We start from the raw sequence: 20,658 nt of genomic DNA, 5'->3' as shown, positions 1-20,658 counted from the left end.
GCGCATGCGTATGTTACCATTCTATTGCCCTCTCTCTTTCTCTCTTTTACTCACTCGCTTCCGGAACATCGTATATGATAAATGATTCAGAATTATGTGGTATTTGAATGAGTAATGCTTTATCTCTCTTTCTTATATGTCAGTCAGTATATCATTCGAAACTGTAGCATTAATATTGTCGTCTGTGAGATAATTTTTTCGTAATACGTTAATCACATAAATACTGAACTTTTATAAACAATAGTAATAATAATAATAATAATAATAATAAATATGAAAGCGTAACGTCAATAGTAAATAAAGTCGATTTTCCAAAAAATATTAATAAGAGAAAATAAAATGACAAACAGTCCAACAACAACCCACATCAACGTTAGAATAAATAGCACCATTGACGAGACCGATGTATCTCTTAATAACGAAGACGTCGAAGAAAGACTTTTAAAACCTCGAAATAATTTCGCTTCTTACTCGAACGAGGATATCAACGTTAGATTTCGGGTAAGACAATCAACAGTTCTTATTTATTTCAATCAACAATTTTTCATTTCTTTTTTGGGGTCTCTTTATTCTCTTTGTTTGATAATAATCATCCTAACCTTACTTCGTATTCTATATCAATTCTTATTTATGATCTTCTTACGTTTGTGAATGAGGTTTATGGAAATCTTCGAAATGAAAAACTTTAAGAACTGATTGTTCTTTATTTGCTCATCTATAAACATAATAATAAATAATTTATGCACTGATAACAATTTTTTGTATACGCTATCTATAAACATCTTCTGTATTATTATATATTTTTTTATTCATAGGATATTTGATTTACGAAAAATAATGGAATTGTCGTGAGAGCATTTTTAATCAAATATTTTAATTATTAGAGTATTTATCATTGCATAAATAAAAATTTTAGTTGTTTATCTTGATTTTTGTTTTTAACAGAATATTATTTATAATGGCATCTCCACGTGCAACATTATGGAAAGTCTTTCTAATCGACAGTCAAGAAGACTTAATAGTGGAGATATAAAACCAGGAGCAACTAATTTTCTCTCCATTAATTATGAGGTAGTTTTTCTATGTCTAAAATTGATAAGTATTACTATTGTATAGTTCTAAACTATGATTGATTTTAATTTTTTCCTAATTTAGAGTCTCGATTATGATCCCTGTGAAAACTATCTTCTTCAGGATGAAGAAAGGAAAAAGGGCTACAAATTTGTTGTTAAGAAGAATTTTGCAAGATGGTTCATCTTTTTGTTAATAGGAATCTGTACTGCCTTTATAGCATGTTTTGTAGATATTTCAATAGAACAATTATCAAATATAAAATATGGATGTCTAAAAACTTGTATCCTTGACTATTGAAATTTACATGATTTTTTATAAAAACAGTTTTTAATATAAAGACATTCTTACATATTATAACAGATGTAGATCACTGTGTGGTTAATAATTGTTTATGGCTACCATATTTATTATGGTTAACTTCCAATCTAATACCAGTCTTAATAGGTGCTTTATTAGTATCCTATGTTGAACCTGTTGCAGCTGGTAGTGGCATTCCACAGGTGAAATGTTATTTAAATGGAATAAAAGTACCTCGAGTAGTACGAATTAAAACTTTAGGAGTTAAAATAATTGGTGTCATTTGCACTGTAGTAGGTGGATTAGCTGGAGGAAAGGTAATATTAGTGATTTATTTTGGCAATAATTTTAAATGAAAACAAAATCTACAATTATATTTTTTGCATTAATGAAAAAGGAAGGACCAATGATACACTCTGGAGCAGTAGTTGCTGCAGGAATATCTCAAGGAAAAAGTACAACATTTAAAAAGGATTTAGGAATCTTTAAATATTTCAGAGAAGATCATGAAAAAAGAGATTTTGTATCTGGCGGAGCAGCCAGTGGTGTATCAGCTGCTTTTGGTGCACCTATAGGTTAAAAATATTTTGTAGAATTATATATTTGTATATACATAAAAACTAACGAATATCAGTATATATTTTTATATATAGATCAATATTTTAGGTGGAGTTTTATTTAGTATTGAAGAAGGTACTAGCTTCTTTAATCAAAGTCTTACATGGAGAACATTTTTTGCTAGCATGATTACTACTTTCACATTGAACATTATTCTTAGCACATACCATGGACATCCTGGTGATCTTTCTTATCCAGGTTTATTAAATTTGGGAAAATTTGATTCAATACCATACCAAGTTTATGAAATTCCTTTATTTATGATAGTCGGAATAATAGGTGGTATATTTGGTGCTTTGTGGAATCACATAAATTACAAAATTACATGTTTTCGATTAAAATATATAACGCAAAAATGGTTGAAAGTAATAGAAGCTCTTATAATTGCAATAATGAGCGCAACAATGGGATTTTTGATGATATATTTTCTTGATGATTGTAAACCAATTGGACAAGATCCTACTAAATTTCCTATTCGGATGTATTGTAAGGAAGGAGAGTACAGTGCAGTTGCTGCTTTATGGTTCCAAACACCAGAAAGTAGTGTGCGATCTTTATTTCATGATCCTAAAGGTATCCATAATAATATTGCATATTTTATAATACACTCTTGAAACGTAAAAATATTTATATTCTTTCTTTATAGGTTCTCACAACGATATAACATTGGCTATTTTTATTATACTTTATTTTATCCTAGCAGTCTTTACATTTGGATTATCTATGTCTAGTGGACTTTTTATACCGTCACTTCTAATTGGTTCTGCCTGGGGTAGACTTATAGGATCAGGATTATCAAAAATATGTCCAGATAGTGTAAGGAAAAATCCGAAAAAAAGATAGAGTATGTAATTTTAATATTTTACTCAAATGGATATTTATTTTATTCACAACAGACGGTATTGGATCCTGGAAAATATGCTTTGTTAGGAGCTGCTGCACAATTAGGTGGAATCGTTAGAATGACAATCAGTTTAACTGCAATTTTGATTGAAGCAACTCAAGGGATATCTTTCGGTTTGCCTGTAATAATAGTTCTTATTATGGCAAAATGGGTAGGCGATTTCTTTAATGAGGTAAATAAATAAAAAATTACATAAAATTTAATAATCATAAAATATTGGCTAATTGAATCAGTCAATAAGCAATGCCAGAATTTTCAGTATTTTATATTTTATAATATTTTATATTGAAAATTTCAACATCATTTATTGGCTCTAATACAATACTATTAAAAAATACTATAAAAAAATACTATAAAATAAATATACTAATATTATTCATTTAAATATAAAATATTGACAATTCCGATGTTACACTTATTGGCCAAATATTCTGAGTTCAGAGTCATGTGAAGTTGATTCGTAAGGCCAATTGCCTCTTATCCCCACTCTTTTATTCCCTCTTAACGGATTCTCGCTCCCACCATAGCAGTATTTTCGAGTGTCTGTTCACTGTTGCTACACTGCCACGCAACTACACTGCTACATCGTTCTTAAACAAAGAAATTATCTATCCATTATCTAAAATTAAAAATTTGAAATCATTAAAGAAGTAAATTTACTCTAATGGAAATATAGTAGTGATTGAATTTTCTTCTCCGTCGAAAAGTTTGCATGTTTACAGATTAAATAATTATATCAAATTATAAAATACATATAATTACAATTATCTAATAATAATTATTTAATAGGGCATTTATGATATTCATATACAAATGGCAGGAGTACCGTTATTACCCTGGGAGGCACCTCCTTTGTCAAATAATATATATGCTAGCGAAATTATGAGTCATCCTGTGGTAACTTTAAAAACTGTTGAAAATGTAGGACACATTGTGGAACTTTTAAAATGTATTTCATTTAATGGATTTCCTGTAGTAGATCCTCCAAATAGTGATCAGGTAATGCATTCTATAATCTATCCAACAAAAATTATAATTCTAACCTTATTGTTAATATTTTCAGAACGAAATACATTCTTATGGTCGATTTCGCGGACTAGTGCTACGTTCTCAGTTAATAGCACTTTTACAAAATAGAGTATTTAATGAATATGCAGAATTTTGGGAATCAACATTGGATATCAAAGTATTTCGCAAGGATTATCCACGATATCCATCTATCGAACAAGTTCATATTACAGAAGAAGAAAAAACATATACAATTGATTTAAGGCCTATTATGAATCCTTCTCCATATACATTACAACATGTTAGTATTTTTATTTTATAATAATATTTTGAAGAAAATAATTTTTATGTAAAAAAGAATTTTTTTTCAGTCTGCTACACTGCCACGTGTTTTTAGACTTTTCAGAGCTTTAGGTCTTCGTCATTTACCTATTGTAAATGACACCAATGAGGTATACAATATTATGTATATAATGCTCACAATGTCATATGTTAATCGTAAAATTAAATAATATTAATAATATTGATTATATAGGTAGTTGGAATGATTACACGAAAAGATGTTGCTAGATACAGAATATGGAAACATAGAGGTAGAATGGGATTGGATGAACTTTTAATTACTGACACTATATAAATTGATGATATTGAAAAAAAATTTTTTATGTTGAAAGGACGAAATTATTGTTGGTCAAATGCTTAATAATATTTTAGACTGTTATAATGATTTTTAGAAAAAGTACAAATATTCCTTTATGAGGTTAACATAGTTTAATTAAAATGGCACAATAAGCAATCTGCATATAGTATATAAAAATATGCGAATCGCTCAAAATATGTATATATATATGTGTGTGTATATATATACATATATATATATATATGCAAAGAAGTAAGATTTAATTATTAACAAATAATTCCCAGCCAAGCCATGACCATAATGTAAAAAACAGGTACACCGGAATGATAATTAATAATAAAAGAAAATAATATTCGAGCTGTGGAATATACATATTTCATTTATATTTGTACATATAGTTAATGTTTTAGTCGATTTCTCTTTTGTTGTATAAATAATATACCTGCAACAAACAAAAAGATTATATATATATATTTTTTTTCATTTAGATTATACAAAAAATATTTATATTGTATATATTTATACATTTATTTGTTAAATATTCAGAAAAATATTAAAAAATAAATTATAAACGGATATAGTGTTTTTAATTATACACATCATAAATATGAACTGTTACACTTATAAAAATATAAACAATTAAATTTTGTATTTGTATACAATCGTACATATGCATAAGAAAACAATTTATTTAAAAAAAAAAATCAATAAATTAAAAAATCACAAATATAAATAAATAATAAGTTAACCTCTAATTTGTAGAACTGACGAAAAGAAAGTATAAGAATTTATAGACATTGACTTTGATTAGTTGCACGAAGTTATTTTGGGAACGAATCACCTTGAAGCAACGCTACCTACGTAAAGTGGAAGAATCTATCTCTCTCTGATCTACAATAAACTCCAATTACTTAGTATTTTTTTGCCGAACTATACCAGTAAATGTGATTGTCTATTGCCAAATCCAACGTATTCTATTGAGAGCTCAATTTTTTACACCATTCGTTTGTCAATCATTTTCTGAGTTTATAGAAATTATTCTGAAACTGTGTATTTACTTGGTACTTTTTCAACGTAAGTAATAGAATCAATAAATCTTTTATCGAAATGTACGTAAAGTCATAACCTTATTTCCTAAAAACGTTGTCACTGTACGTCCGCCATTGTTACGATCGGTTTATCATCAACTCAAGGCGGGAAATTTCAACATGTAAGAATACAAAACAATTGAAAACATTCTTATTTATACACTAATAAAAAATTAATAATTTAAATTAAATTATTATTATATAAAGGGAATATAATAAATAGAACTAATACTCCAAATTTTTAAAATTTCTTAAAATTCAAAAGTCTTTCGTATTCTATCAAATTCAGAATAACAAAGAGACAAATATAAATCTGTTAAATTTACATGACTTTTAGTTAGAAAGGTTAAGTAGATTGTATACAAAGCATTATTCGGTATCGTTTAATAAAAAAAAATCTAACGGATCTTATTACACATAATTAATATAGTTAGACTTTTGAATATAAACAAAAATACGAAAAAATTTATTTGTAATAAGTTTCCTAAGTAAGAATTCATATTCGAATCGAATCAAAGTCATTTTGATTATGATCATAACTTAAACTCTTATATATCGGTATAAACAAAATATGCGTTTTAATGTCAAAACTTTGTCATTTCTTAAAGGAAGATTAATGACCTTGGAAGATAGAACGTTTGGGATCAGGAAATATAAAAGGAGAGAATCAAAGTAGAGAGAAGAGAAGACGGAGTCGGCTTCCTCGTGGGTCGATCGTGCCGTTGAAAAAGCAATAAGGAGAAGGGAGAATAAGAAAGAGAGAGAGAGAGAGAGAGAGAGAGAGAGAGAGAGAGAGAAAGAGGGAGAAAGAGAGAGAAAGGGGAAGAAGAAAGGAAAGAAGAAGAGAGTGGGAGGGAAAGAAAAGGATAGAAAAAGAGGAAAGGCGCCGTCCTCCTAGTGGTCGTCCGGCGAACGTCTTCGTGCTTTTTAAGACGCGGCCGGTGGCCGGTCAATAGTTTCCCGGTTTCTCTCTTTCTCTCTCTATCTTTCTCACTTCTGTGTGTGTCTCTCTCACTCTCTCTCTCTCCCTCTCTCTCTCTCTCTTACTCTCTTCGGTCGTACACCTGTCCGTCGTGAAGTTGCAGACGGAGAGGTAGGAAGGGGTTATGGTCAATAAACGCAACCACGTCACACGCAGCCTATCGGCGACCCCGCTTGGCCCCTTAAAGTGGCCCCGAACGAAAATCTTACATGTCGACCCGATATTTCCTTTTGTGCGTTTGTCTGCAGAATATCTTGAGAAAAGTTCGATCGATTTTCATTTGGCCGATATCGACGGATTCCGTGTGTCCCGAGGATTGTACGATTGTGAAACAAGACACGTGCGCGTGCCGGTATTAACAAACGGTGGGTTGTTCGTACGTGTACGTGGATTTACCGAATTGCGTCCGCCATTGTTGTGATTGGTGGTGAACGTTCCAGAGAAGACGGCATTTCTTAACTTCGGACGCGCATGCGCATTATCGCGACAAACCCGACGACGCTCTTCTTTCGAATTTTCGGAGACGCGACGCACACACACACACGCTCGCGCGGTAACATATACATACGACGCACGCACGCTACTACCACGCCATTATACTATCCTACTAAACGCATACAAACGTGTGTCGGCGCGCGCGCGCCCGCCCGAGCATTTCGAAAATCTCATTTACCGATGCTTTTTTACGCACGTGCTTGCAACCCTGATTTTACACCTGTCGCTTGCGTTCGCACGCGCCCGCGCATTTCGTTTGACGCACTTTTACAATTATACATTTAAAAACGCCGGCTTGTCTTTTACTTCTTTCTTTCTTTTTGTTTCTTTTTCTTTCTTTCTTTTTCTCTCTCTCTCTTTCTTTCTTTCTCTCTCTCTCTCTCTCTCTCTCTTTCTTTCTTTCTCTCTCGCTCTGTCTCTTTTTTTACGTTTCTACAAGAAGGAATCTACGCTTACCCATTTTCTTAAAGGATCGCTGGCGTTCATAATGTGCGCGTCTTCTTATATCATAAGATTTTATATCGACGTATTATTTTTAAAACGCGATTATATCGATTCTACTCTACGATACTTGAATTTTGAAATTTAAGAATATAGATGTAACTAATACAATATTTTTTTTTTAATTAATTGGAATTAATAATATCGATAACGTTTTAATATTTTTGATGGGAAAACGAAGTGAATTTTTGTTTCAGGAAAAATATCATATTCAGAGATAATATACTTCTGTCTTATTGGACATAAAAGTGTCTACAACAGTCTGGAGTATAGTGAGGAATAGAAAGAAGCTACACAGTGGAATTGGCTGGACGTGTATGCCCAGCATATATTTTGCTAGGATTTGTTTTTTTAAATTTTGTAAAGATGACAGTTTATATTAATAATGATGTTTGTTACTCGCATAATTACGTGTTATGCCCAAGGCAAAGAAGAAATCTTACCTTAGAAAGGTAAGGGAAATGCGAGAGTATAGACGACAAAAACTAATGTCAGAAACAGCAGAGGAACGTGCTCTAAGATTATATACATCGGCTGAAAGAATGAAGAACGCTAGAGCAAAGGAAACTGAAGAACAAGCTGCTCTAAGAAGGATGCAAGAAGCTCAAAGAATGGCCAGGCATCGTGCTAAGAAGAAGCGTTGTCTTGATGAAAATCTAGCTAGGGAGATATCTAAAATTGCAGAACTCTCCAAAATGCCAGATGCAGCAACGATCGCTCAAATGTCTGAAATGAATATGAATAAAATATCTGCAGAATTGAAGCAGATGATGGAAAGAGGAAAAGTTCCAGAACATATAGTACAGATGGCTCAACTTGCGGAATTTAGTAAAATGACTGAATTAAACAAAATGTCTCAAGATATGGCGAAGAGATACGAAATGGAAAAGATGGCAGAATACGCTAAAACGACGGAATATGTAAAAATGCAAGAAATTGCCAAAATGTCAGAGATAGCTAAAATGAATGAAATGGTTAAATTGTCAGAAATGGCTAAGTACAATGACATAACGAAAATAAGTGAGATTGCTAAAATGAATGAAATGATCAAAATGTCTCAAATGGCAAAGATTAATGAGGCACAAAGAATGAACGAAATAGCAAAATTAAATGAAATGGTAAAAATGACAGAAATGGCTAAATATAATAACGATATAACGAAACTCAACGAGATCGCTCAAATTAATGAAATGGCTAAAGAGATAGCAAAAATGAATGAAAAAACTAAAATGAATGAAATGATCAAAATGGCAAATATACAGAATGATATAGCAAAAATGCCAGAGTACTCGAAAATAGCCGAGATGGCTAAATTAACAGAGTTAGCTAAGCTTAATGAAATAACAATAACAAAATTAAATGATCCTCCTCCACCCAAAGTAGCAGAAATTCCAAGAATTCCTGAACCTGTGATTACTGTGCCAAATCCAAGGAATTTGCAAAACGTTCAAACTGTTCAAGTAGCACAGGCTAGCCCATCTAGTACGATAAATTTTCCGACTGTGCCTGGTCAGGGTAAATATGCCCAGCTACTGGTTATTATCGAAGAACTCGGTAGAGACATTCGCCTCTCGTATGCAGGAAGCCGTAGTGCCGCGGAACGTCTGAAAATGGGTATACAGCATGCACGGATTCTCGTACGAGAATGTTTGTTAGAAACAGAACATAACGCGCGACAATGATCTGTCGATGAACTTAGCCGCTAGATTTTTAGCAGATTATTTTCCAAGATGATATGTATGATCTATCGAATGCAGCAGATTATTGTCTTTGTTCAAACAAAAAAGTTTACAAATTACAAGAAATATATCTGCTGCTATGTATATTATGCCATCTTGCCGATATAAGCTTAGTACCACTTTGACAATGAATCAAAATACATTATAATGGACTGCTTGTTTAAAAATATTATGCAATCTGGTAAATACTTGTAATGTATTTGGTATATTAGATTGTCAAAGAAAAGAAGTTTTAAGCCAGTGGTATTTAAGGCTTAATTAATACATATTATTATTACTATTATTATTATTATTATTATTATTATTATTATTACTATTATTATTGAATTGGTTATTTCATTGTTTAATTGCACTTAATTATCTTCAAGTGCAGTTATATACATATTTTTATATGTATATATATATGGCATATAATTATATCATGCGTATATGTATATATGCATCTACATTATGAATTTTTAAATAGGGGAAAAGATTGTTTTAAAATTTTTTTTTGTTTTATAAAAGATCGTACGTTTTTGATGTTTGGGTCTCATGCGATAGAAAAATCTATAAATAATCCTTAGACTTGACTAAGTTCTAATGTAGAACATAGAGTATATCAAACTAGAAACAATGTGTACACTGAAGAGTCTTCTCACTTATATTTTATATATAAAAAATATTTTATTGCAATTTTGGTTAATACGACGGGTATACAATAATTACTTATAGTATACGTATGAGAAGAAAATTGATCAAACAAAAATGTACCTACGAGAAATATAATCCCTGGACATAAATATGAGGTATTGCTCAATAAAGTCTCAGTTTTTTTAAAATGTCTACTCTATCACATTATTTTTCTCAAACAAAGATGTATATGAATGAATACCAACAAAAAAAAAATAAAAATTTCAGTATTTATTATTCTCGTAAACATAACACACGTATATAACTGTGTGATTGTATTACAATCGTATACGTTGTTTTAATGAAAATACATTTAACATATATCTTTTTATTATTTATAATTAAAATTGTTGAAAACCAAACGAAATATTTAAGAAAACATATTTTCTCTTTTATTTACATTTGGGAAGGTTAGGTAAGTAGCACATATATACTGTAACAGTATATAGAGAAAACCCGACTGCGGCGCAACGTCTTGCGGCTGCAAGTTGCAGCGTGCCGATAAAAAGCTAAGTGATTGGTTATTTTTCGCTTATCTACTTATTGTACGATTATATATAAACAGTGCAACTGCAGTTCGTTATTTAAGGTATGTAAATACAATTAAACTTATGTCTATATTTTTCACGATTATGAAAAAGCATATTTGAGGTTATGTTAGCGTATTGAGGCTATATGTACTCTTCTTGTCTTTTTCTCTCTCTCTCTCTCTCTCTCTCTCTCTCTCTCTTTCTCTCTCTTTCTCATGATTTTATAAAATAATAAATAAATATAAAAAGTATAATTGTTCGAAAGTTTATAATTAATCTTATCATTACTACTTTCTTTATTTGTTATAATTACGCGCTATCTCTCTCTCTCTCTCTCTCTCTGTCTTTCTCTGCCTCTCTCTGTCTCTTTCTCTCTCTTTCTCTCTTTCTCATAATTTTATAAAATAATAAATAAATATAAAAAGTATAATTGTTCGAAAGTTTATAATTAATCCATTACTACTTTATTTGTTATAATTACGCACTATCTCTCTCTCTCTTTCTCTCTCTCTCTTTCTTTCTCTTTCTCTTTCTCCTTTCCCCTAAGATTTATTTTGAGATTAATTTTATTTCAAATTTGTTGAAATAAATGAATTATTTATTAAGGTATACGATAAGGAAAATAATAGAAGAAAGTTCAAGATAAAGAAGATGGAAGAAGAACGTGGAAATATAGAAGTTTGTAAGAACGTAGAAGTTTCTACAAAAGTAACAGAGCCATTGTTAAATGTTCCAAATCCCAGAGCTTTACAGCAAAATTCAGTGGTATCTACTACTATTCCTGGTCAATCTAAATATATTCAATTACTTAATGTTATAGAAGAACTAGGTCGTGATATTAGACCTAGCTATGCAGGCAGTCGTACTTCTGCTGAAAGAATCAAGCGTGGCATAGTACATGCACGTATTCTAGTCAGAGAATGCTTAGTTGAAACCGAAAAAAGTGCTCGTCAATAATGTATATATTACTAAATCACAAAATTGAGAAAGAAGTAGTAGGTCTTTTATATTATTGTGTCATTATGCAATTATATATAAAGAAAAAAAAATTGTTAACGTATCAAACTATAGAAAAAGTCATAACTATAGAATCTATATCTATTTTTATGAAGGAAAGGTGCAGACCTAATATATTACTCTTTAGGAATATATCATCTACCTCAAATATTGACCAACTTAAATCATAGTACAAGTTAGGAACATAATATTATACGAAGAATCTCATTTCACTTTCCTATCTTTTAAAATTATTTATTCTTTTAAACAATTGTTTATATATACACGAAGTATATAAAAACAAATGCATATATACAGAGAATGTCGGTATTTTTAAATATAATAATTATACCAAAGAGATACATAGTTTCTTGTTTTTGCCAAAGACTGAATGAAAACATAGACTTACCAGTTTATGTTTTTATCTTATTTTAAAACTAATTTATTCATTCCTTTTGTTTGTGTAACTTAATTTATTTATTTTAATAACAATAAAAGATCTAAATGCTATGATTTTAATGAAGAAATAATGACAACACTGCCAAAAACACAGCAGAAGTAGTTTATATGCAAATTAAGCATAATTCTAAAGTACTAAGGATTTTTAGTATAAATCAATACATAGTTTTAATGGTAATGACCAACACCATATCTTTGAATGTCTTTCTCAGCTCTTCAACTGATAGTTTAACTAAGTACAGCTATTGTGTCATAGAACATTTTATCTTCTGCAGTATAGATATAATACAAAGATAAAATGATTAACTCAAGAATAATAAACTGCCATAGCGAGAAAGAGAAGAAACACCATTTTTTCAGAATGTATTACTTAGAATGTGAAAAAATATATTATGACATTTTATAGACAGACTTATTAATCTTTTACATGCAAGCTAACCACAAAATACTCATAGTACAATATTTCTTATAAATACAGATTATACAATAGTCAGAATTTCTGCTACGTACACGGCCTTATTCAAAGACATGCTGGTAGTACAAATATTTATTTCCTGATTTTTTAAGAATGATATTGTAAACAAATGAAACTGTATACTGTATAATTCGATTGATATAAGACAATTTATATAGACTCTATGATTTAAATGCAATTTTATGAAAATGATCGATGTGAAAGATTTTATATATATATGTATACATATGTATATATATATATGTATATATATATGTATATATATATATGTATATATATATGTATATATATGTATATATATATGTGTGTGTGTGTATGGATGATGTTAATAAGTTCCTAACTATTTTAATAATCTATCAATTCAATATAATGGGTAGTACATTATTAGCAGTAAAATTTCAACTCTAATGGCTTATATCCAGCAAATGTATGAATGCTCTTTAAAAAAAAATTATATATATATATATATACACATATATATAACTTCTATAGAAAAATGTTATATTACTGTGATCTGAATATAGAATATCTATATCCAAAGGAATATGAGTATACCTAGGTCAAGTACCCATAAGTGTACTTTTTTATTTTCCCAATGGATTCATTATTTCAATGAAATAACAATAGAAAAAAGAATAATAATCTTACAAACTTATTAATTATATATGTTTTAAACTTTTATGTAATAATGTGCATTTATATATCGTCTTCGTATTATTTTATACCAATGTTAATTCATATTAACATTAATCATATGTTACTTATAATATATGAAACAAATAAAAGCTTTTGTATTAGAGCAATACATATTTTATTATCTATCAATATTATCTATTATAACATTGTAATCTCCAAAAATCTAATTCTATTAAAAATATAGTAAATTAATTTATTATTTATATTATTTGTTTCAGGTCGTGTACCTGCTTGTTTTAGATATGTTTCAAACTTTGAGTACATTTGATACACAACTTTACGCGGACTCTGTGGAATGGTGTCCCATAGAACCATTCAAAGACTTATTTGTATGTGGGACGTATCAACTGATAGTATCAACAGAAAGTATTTCGAAGAAAAAATCAAAATCAAGTAGACGTTTAGGCAGAATATATTTGTTTCAAGTCATTAAAGATGGTAGTATGAAGTTGTTGCAACAATTAGAAACAGAAGGGGTATTGGATATGAAATGGGCTCACGTTACGTGTAATCAAAAAATATTGTTAGGCGTTGTTAATTCGTTAGGCTATTTGCAAATTTACCAATTACAAAATGGAGACGACGAAATATTAAAATTAATGACAGAATTGAAAGTAAACGATCAGAAGGAAGAAATTCTAGCATTATCCCTCGACTGGTCTACAGGAAAATATTCTTGCGAAAATAATTCCATAGCTAATATAATAGTTAGCGATTCTACTGGTGGTATAACTTTATTCGAGTTACATAATGACCAAATGAAAATTCTAACGTCATGGTTGTCTCATGAATACGAAGCATGGATATCTGCTTTCGATTATTGGAATGTAAACGTAATATACACTGGTACGAATAGCATTTTATAAATTTAATCTTCACATTCTGATTTGAGAAATACTAATTATTTAAGGTGGAGACGATTGTAAATTTCAACGATTTGATATAAGAACAGGAAAGAAGTTTACCATGAGCAATATGATTCACACTGCTGGTGTTACTAGTATTCACAGTAATGCTGATAAAGAACATCTATTAGCATCAGGAAGGTATAAAGAAAAATATTTACACCGTATACTTATATATATGTTAGTATATTTTACAAAGATAAATGATTTTTAGTTATGACGAAAAATTACGTTTATGGGATACGAGAAATTTCAAGAGACCGATTTCAGAAACGAATTTACACGGTGGTATTTGGCGTTTGAAATGGGATCCTTTCGCGCGTCGATCTTTATTGGCGGCTTGCATGTACGGTGGATTTAAAGTAATCGATTGTCAGAATATTGAGACACCTTTCATCGTTGATGAATATAATAACCACGAAAGTTTATCTTACGGATGCGATTGGTCATTCCTTTCGCGTCAATGTATCGTGGAACGAGCTATATTTCAAACGAACGAGCAAAACTTAGGATTAGCGTGTACATGTACATTTTACGATCATTATTTAAAACTTTCTGTAGTACGTTTGACCAAAGAATAATCAAATTATGTATATTTATAATTATTACAAATGTATATTATATACATCGACATTTCATATACTACAACATATTTATATATGAACATATTCTAGAAACGTCTTTTGAAAAGATTTTCTTATAAACATTTACATTTCCTCTCTTAACGTTAGTTTCGATGACAACCGCAAGTTGGCGGAGATGTAACATTTTATAATTTTACATATTACAAATCGACGATAATTTCGTTACACTTTTAAAATTCTCATAGATATCATATAAATCTTAAATTTAATTAATAAATTCGAAACAAATTCTTAGATATAAACAATGATAGACAAAAGTAGGAAACAAAACACATCAATATCCTTATGTGCGAGAAGTTGGAGAAAAAAAAAGAAAGAATTACGTCGATTAGTTCGACAAAATGTCGCTAGATGGGAGTGCGGCGGAGGCGCGATCCGCATTTCGCCGCGGCTAGTTCGATAAAAATCAGTCATAGCCAAGAAGGGGCTGTTTTGATGTCTGTCTGTCGCTCGACTACATTTATTCCTGTTTGAAGGAAATTAGTGCGTGATTTACGAGGTGTAAATCATTGATCAATAGATCACGGTGAGTACCGATAAACTAGTTTTATTTCAAGACCGGCTTGTACATTGCTTCTTACATTATATATCGTACTTCAAAGTAAGAGAGAGAGGGAGAGAGAAGGAGAGAGAAAGAGAGAGAAAGATCATGAAGTGAATGGGTGAGGGAAGCGAGAGAGCAGGGCGGTCGTTCGTCGTTCGTTCGTTCGTATGTACGTTCGTTCGTTCGTACGTTCGTTCGTTCGTTCGTCAATCCTTTTTCGCGAACATGTTTCGTTTAAAGAATCAATCCTGTGTATTTGATTAATTCAAGGATTTTTCATAATCTCCGATCGTCTATCGAACGAGTCAGAAAAAAGAAACGTTCGCCGGTTCTTTCAAAGAAAAATTGTACGTACGTCACAACTGGAGAAAGAGAGAGAGAGAGAGAAAAGAAAGGGTTTTTTTTCTGCAAGACAACAGACAGGATCGAGAAACGAGCAATATATCGGAGAAAGGACTAAAGACGCAGAAATTAAGGTTAGAGATATTTCTGTCATTTAATTCTTTTTTCTTTGTCTTTTTCCTATTTTTTCTTATTTTTATTATTTGAAAGAGAATAGAAAAAGTGAGAGAAAAAGAAAAATTATTTGTCCCTCGATATCTTTTTTAAATTGAATTCTTGTGAAATATCGATCTAAATAATGATATCACAGATTTTATTTTTTCATAATGCTTTTCTAATAAACTTTTGATCGATTTTCAATCGATCATGCGTCTTCATAGAAGAGTTTTCTTAATACGATTAGCGATAGCATAATTTATTTATTATCTTTTTTCTTTCTAATGGTTTTCTAATCTTTATTCAGATTTTCAATCGATCGTGCGTCTCGTCGACTGAAGTAAACTCCTCTTATTGTTAGATGCGCGATGATATAATTTATTTTCTTTTTTTTTTTCATCTAATGTTTTTCAAATAGTTATTTTTTGATCGTTTAATTAGATCTAAATCGTGTATTTAATGTGTTAAATGTGTTCCTAATACGGTTAGATATGCAATAATATATATATATATATATATGTATTTTCTTTTATATTTGTCTAACATTTTTCATATATGTAGTTATTTAGATTTTCAATCGATCGTATGTCTTCGTCGTTAGACGAGTTCCTCATACGGTTAGATTCGCAAAATGAGATTTCTGAACGATTTGGAGCGCGTCGTTGCTTCTTTCTTTCTTTCTCTCTTTCTCTCTCTCTCTCTCTCTCTCTCTCTCTCTCATTCTGATAATTATGCGATGTTAGAAAGAGATAGAAAGATAGAGAAAGAGAGAGGGAGAAGGAGAGAGAGAGAGAGAGAGAGAGAGAGAGAGAGAGAGAGAGAGAGAGAGAGCGAGCTTAAAAATGAATTGCTAAAGCGTTTGCCATTATTTTTTAAACAGCTTTTTATCATTTTTCAAGGACGTTACTTTTCACTCTGTTTTTCTTTTCCTTGCCTATTTCTTTTCTAACGAATGTTTTTTTTTCTTTTTTTCTTTCATCGTATCTCTAATATAACGTAAACTGATCTATCTTATTTACGTTCATCAAGGTTGTGTTCGTGCTATTAATAATAAATATGACGAGTGACTATCTGTTCAATAGAAAAATAACTTATTTTTCTTATTTGATTCGATGCAATCACAGTGACATGCGTCGTTAGAGCTCAGTTTCAATGTGTATTTCGATCCACTATGAAAACATATGTGTGTGTGTGTGTGTATGTGTGTGCACGTATTGTTACTTTTATAAATAACAATCTTAATTAACGCAAACGACGTACATTTTTAATGTCACGTTACGAAGATGTTGGTTCGTGCGAGTTTCTTTTCTTTATTACTCCGTCTATTATGCGGTACATGAAGCTAAATGAAAAGATTAAATGCTTGATACTATCAAAAGGAACTTTAATAAAGTATGTATAGGCGTTATGCATACCATGGCATGTGTATAGTATAGTTTCAAGTTATAACAGTAAAAATTGTTCCAACTTAAAATTTGGATTAAATTTATTTGAATTTTATTCTTTTTTTTTTTTTTTTTTTCTTTTTTTCGTTTGTTTATCAATTTTATTTAACGATTTACGTTCAAAGATAATTTTTAGAAATTCGTCATTGTTATTATTATAACAAAGTCATTATGTCTTGATTAAGTTACTCACGGTTTAAGACTTAATATTCTATGTATTGTTAGACTCCGAGAGTGCTCGTTGGCCAGCATATTAATTATCTCGTGGCTTTTGATCGTTAGTTCTAACGGTTCCGATCTCTCATCTTTCTTGTTTCTTTTTAATCACTCAGTTAAATCAAGAGAAAGAAAAATATAGAAAGAAAAAAGAAAGGGATAAAAAGTTGGGCGGGGAAACAGTTGTTTTTTTTTTTTTTTTTTTTTTTTTTAAAGACGATGATAACGATAAGAATACGAAGCATGGGAAATAAAGATAGAAAAATTCAAAAATTTTGTTCGAATATTCCCGCCATTTTTCTTCAACCATTCTTCATCATGCTTATTAATTTCACATATCATTTCTTATCAAAATTTCATCGCCTGCATAAATCGATATAATATCTAATAATGTCATCTTGAACTCGTACGTTAGAAAAAAAAAAATTATATGTGACTATCGTGCATATCAGATTTTATTACTTGCGCGGGAATTACGAAAAGGGGTTAAAAGAAAGAGAAACGTTAGATCTTCCTTTAATAATCATCAGTTTTTATGATACGATTATGTATTTGTATATATATTGGATTTTCTTTTCTTTTTTTTTTGTATTTTTTGGAACAAGAGAGGGAGAGAGAGAGAGAGAGAGAGAGAGAGCGAGAGAGAGAACAGGTAATGGAAGAAAACTTGAAAATACATTAAAAAGAGGAGATTAAAAACATATATAGATATTGCTTGCACAGGAATTATGAATGTAGGTTTAGAAAAAGGTATTATTGTTATAGATTTTTCCAATTCTTCATACAGCGAGAGGTGCTTATAAAATTGGCCAGAAAAGTTACGTATTGTTTTTAAAATTAAAATTAAAATTTTTTTTTGAGAACGGTTTAGGCTCCTAGTTAGGTTAGTGTTAGGTTTCTTTTACAAATATATGCTTATATAATTTTAGCAATGTGAATATAATAATTAGCGTAAAAGCTAGTTAGAAAAAGAATATTTGATTTTTCAAATCATTTTTAAGAATTTTCGATCTATTTAGGAATTTTTTATCCCTTTATCCTATATATATATATATATATATATATATATATATATATATATATCGGGTATTATTTTTAAAAAAGAAGTCTGATAATATAGAGATATAAAAAAATGAAAAATTAAAAGAGAGAGAGAGAGAGATTCGAGTATTTGGAAAGTCAGTATGCAGCCTAGGATAAGCACGGACCGTCGTGAATGTGCGTGCAATAGAGCTTAATCGATCTGCGGCTGTGCCAACGTTACTACATGAAAACGGGATATCGTTGCGCAAGATGTATCCTCAAGAGCAATGGATAAATAAAACACCACAACAACATCGTTGTCACCTAAGGGTGATATCCCAACTTCTTAATTTTTCCACCCAAACTACTTCATAGATAGTTCGTTTCTATGTTCTTAATATTGTAATTAAGTTTTTAATAGGAATATGAGTATAAAAAAGATCATTTCTTTTTTTTTTTCTTTTTATTTTTTTTTATTTTTTTTGACGATGTTAAAATTATTGCAATTGATATTTAAAAAAAAATATTTAAGATTGTTGCTTGATGTTCTTTTTTTTTCTTTTTTATAAGAGGACATTTAAATTATTTTGCATTTTAATTAAAAAAATATTTCCGACGACTTTACAATTATACGAGTAAACACGTACAAATAGTGATAATAGTGTAATTAATTTTTAATATGAATATTATTTGACGAATACGAAGAAGATTCTTTTTTATTATTATTATTTTTTTTTTTTTTTTTTTTTTTTTTTTTAATTATTGCAACTCTTATGGTGATGGCGAGGAGGGAGGGAATATGAGAATCGCGCTTTCGAAATATTAATTATCACGATTTCTTCGATCTCCTCTTCTTCTCTTCCTTTTATAAATTAGTAAAGAGAATATTCCGAAACGAAATTTTTACGCTTTTAAACGAACAAAGGGAACGAAGAACGAACTCTCGCGATTCGTTTTATTTCGTAATCGCGAGTTACGCTCGTTACTTACATATTTCATTCATCACCATTTTATACTCTACCTTGTTCAATCTATCCCCCTCCTCCTACCCTTGTCGTGCCTTGCCCTTCTCTACCCTGCCCCCTTTACCCAAGTCTCAACAGCTCGTTACTCCGTACGTTCCTGGAGCTCCCATCGAAACAATGGAGGTTTCACCGGGTAACACGAGACTCCACCTCGGCTTCTCTCATGAAATGCACTGCGGGCATTCAGCACGTATGAAATCCGGGATGACCCGCCATGCGTGTCATCTTCAAAGTGGTAGTGGTAGTAGTACTGTGATGTAGTATAGTAGTAAATGGTAATAATAGTAGTAGTAGTGTACTGTACTAGTAAATAGTAATAGTAGTAGTGTAATGTAGTAGTAAATAATAGTAGTAGTAGTAGTGTACTGTACTAGTAAATAGTAATAGTAGTAGTGTAATGTAATAATAAATAATAGTACCAGCAGTAGTAAGTAATAGTAATAGTAGAAGTAGTAGGTAATAGTAGCAATAGTAATATTAAAAAAGCTATATTTCGAGCGAACAAGTTAATTTCTTCATTGAATTGTAGATGATGAAAACGACAAAAAAATAATTGTAAAGTATACAATTTTTAAAAAGACTTTTTTTTATTATGTATTATATTATTACACGCTATTATAGATATAATATGTTATAATAGGTAAACGAAAAGTTTTTAGGTAAACCAAAAAAGTTTTTAGATGATTTTAAAAATCAATTACTTTTTTCCAAAGTTTTTTTAGGCTTTTTCTTTTTTTTTTGTATAAGATTGTAAAACTAAAAGTGTTAGGAACTTTTTTATAATCTATAAAAAATTCACTCATCCAGTATTAAAGTATTATATATCATTATTATTATATGCACTATATTATATAATAAAAATTGTTGAAAAATGACTTTTTCATATAAAATTAATTATACATTAAAAATAAATTAATTCAGTGCAAAAGCACGTAATATAAGAGTAAGAGGAGAGAGGGAGAGAGAGAGAGAGAGAAAGAGAGAGAAAGAGAGAGAGAGAGAGAGAAACAAATAAAGGGGAGGAAAATTTAGTTTATACGTAAGATTAAGGAATCCAACTTAACGCGAGCCGAATTTTTGAATATTTTTCCTGCTCACGTATTTCGTTAAAAATGGCGAATGTTGATGTAAAACGTAATACATATGTATCTATGCCTGATACATTCTTACATTATTCGTACGTA

The 20,658-nt window shown here is 30.1% G+C and overlaps 4 protein-coding genes and 1 long non-coding RNA gene across 18 annotated transcripts in view; 4 read left to right on the top strand and 1 right to left on the bottom strand.

Annotated features, from left to right (window-relative positions):
• Positions 1-64: 64 nt before the first annotated feature.
• LOC124949269 (H(+)/Cl(-) exchange transporter 7) lies at positions 65-4,898 on the top strand. The gene is made up of 12 exons (XM_047494068.1): positions 65-501; positions 946-1,071; positions 1,156-1,354; positions 1,435-1,688; positions 1,769-1,946; positions 2,038-2,562; positions 2,636-2,805; positions 2,886-3,065; positions 3,683-3,892; positions 3,957-4,202; positions 4,273-4,353; positions 4,437-4,898. Exons 1-12 carry the CDS (start codon positions 340-342, stop codon positions 4,536-4,538), a joined length of 2,433 nt encoding a protein of 810 aa, XP_047350024.1. The 5' UTR covers positions 65-339; the 3' UTR covers positions 4,539-4,898.
• LOC124949275 lies at positions 2,019-7,470 on the bottom strand. Of its 2 annotated transcripts, XR_007101014.1 has the most exons (4): positions 5,291-7,470; positions 3,720-3,909; positions 3,307-3,483; positions 2,019-3,012 (listed from the first exon to the last, which is right to left on the bottom strand). It is a non-coding gene; the product is annotated as an uncharacterized LOC124949275 (long non-coding RNA). The 2 variants fall into 2 exon arrangements; XR_007101013.1 differs by having other exon boundaries at positions 2,027-3,012; positions 3,307-3,909; positions 5,291-7,465.
• Positions 5,436-10,171, top strand: LOC124949270. 6 transcript variants are annotated; one of them, XM_047494073.1, is made up of 3 exons: positions 5,436-5,615; positions 6,238-6,722; positions 7,805-10,171. In XM_047494073.1, the coding sequence occupies exon 3, from the start codon at positions 8,024-8,026 to the stop codon at positions 9,287-9,289; it is 1,266 nt and encodes a 421-aa protein (XP_047350029.1). In that variant the 5' UTR covers positions 5,436-5,615; positions 6,238-6,722; positions 7,805-8,023; the 3' UTR covers positions 9,290-10,171. The 6 variants fall into 6 exon arrangements, with proteins under 6 accessions (XP_047350029.1, XP_047350027.1, XP_047350026.1 ...); XM_047494071.1 differs by having other exon boundaries at positions 6,238-7,595; XM_047494070.1 differs by having other exon boundaries at positions 6,238-7,705.
• A 137-nt stretch (positions 10,172-10,308) lies between these two features.
• LOC124949271 (diphthine methyltransferase) lies at positions 10,309-14,760 on the top strand. The gene is made up of 4 exons (XM_047494075.1): positions 10,309-10,607; positions 13,393-14,020; positions 14,085-14,220; positions 14,294-14,760. The coding sequence occupies exons 2-4, from the start codon at positions 13,417-13,419 to the stop codon at positions 14,658-14,660; spliced, it is 1,107 nt and encodes a 368-aa protein (XP_047350031.1). The 5' UTR covers positions 10,309-10,607; positions 13,393-13,416; the 3' UTR covers positions 14,661-14,760.
• A 338-nt stretch (positions 14,761-15,098) lies between these two features.
• Positions 15,099-20,658, top strand: part of LOC124949267 — a 35,930-nt gene continuing 30,370 nt past the window's right edge. For 4 of the 8 annotated variants that reach the window (XM_047494063.1, XM_047494065.1, XM_047494064.1 and 1 more), the window contains exon 1: positions 15,378-15,743. The gene's annotated coding sequence lies outside the window, so the exon portion shown is untranslated. Of the gene's footprint in view, positions 15,250-15,377; positions 15,744-17,133; positions 17,158-20,658 lie in introns of those variants that run through there. The other 4 variants (XM_047494061.1, XM_047494060.1, XM_047494066.1 and 1 more) reach the window with 4 other exon arrangements.

Source organism: Vespa velutina, chromosome 5, assembly GCF_912470025.1.
Source record: "Vespa velutina chromosome 5, iVesVel2.1, whole genome shotgun sequence".
In the NCBI taxonomy this organism is placed as follows: Eukaryota; Metazoa; Arthropoda; class Insecta; order Hymenoptera; family Vespidae; genus Vespa; species Vespa velutina.
This window is presented reverse-complemented; position numbering and strand designations above follow the sequence as displayed.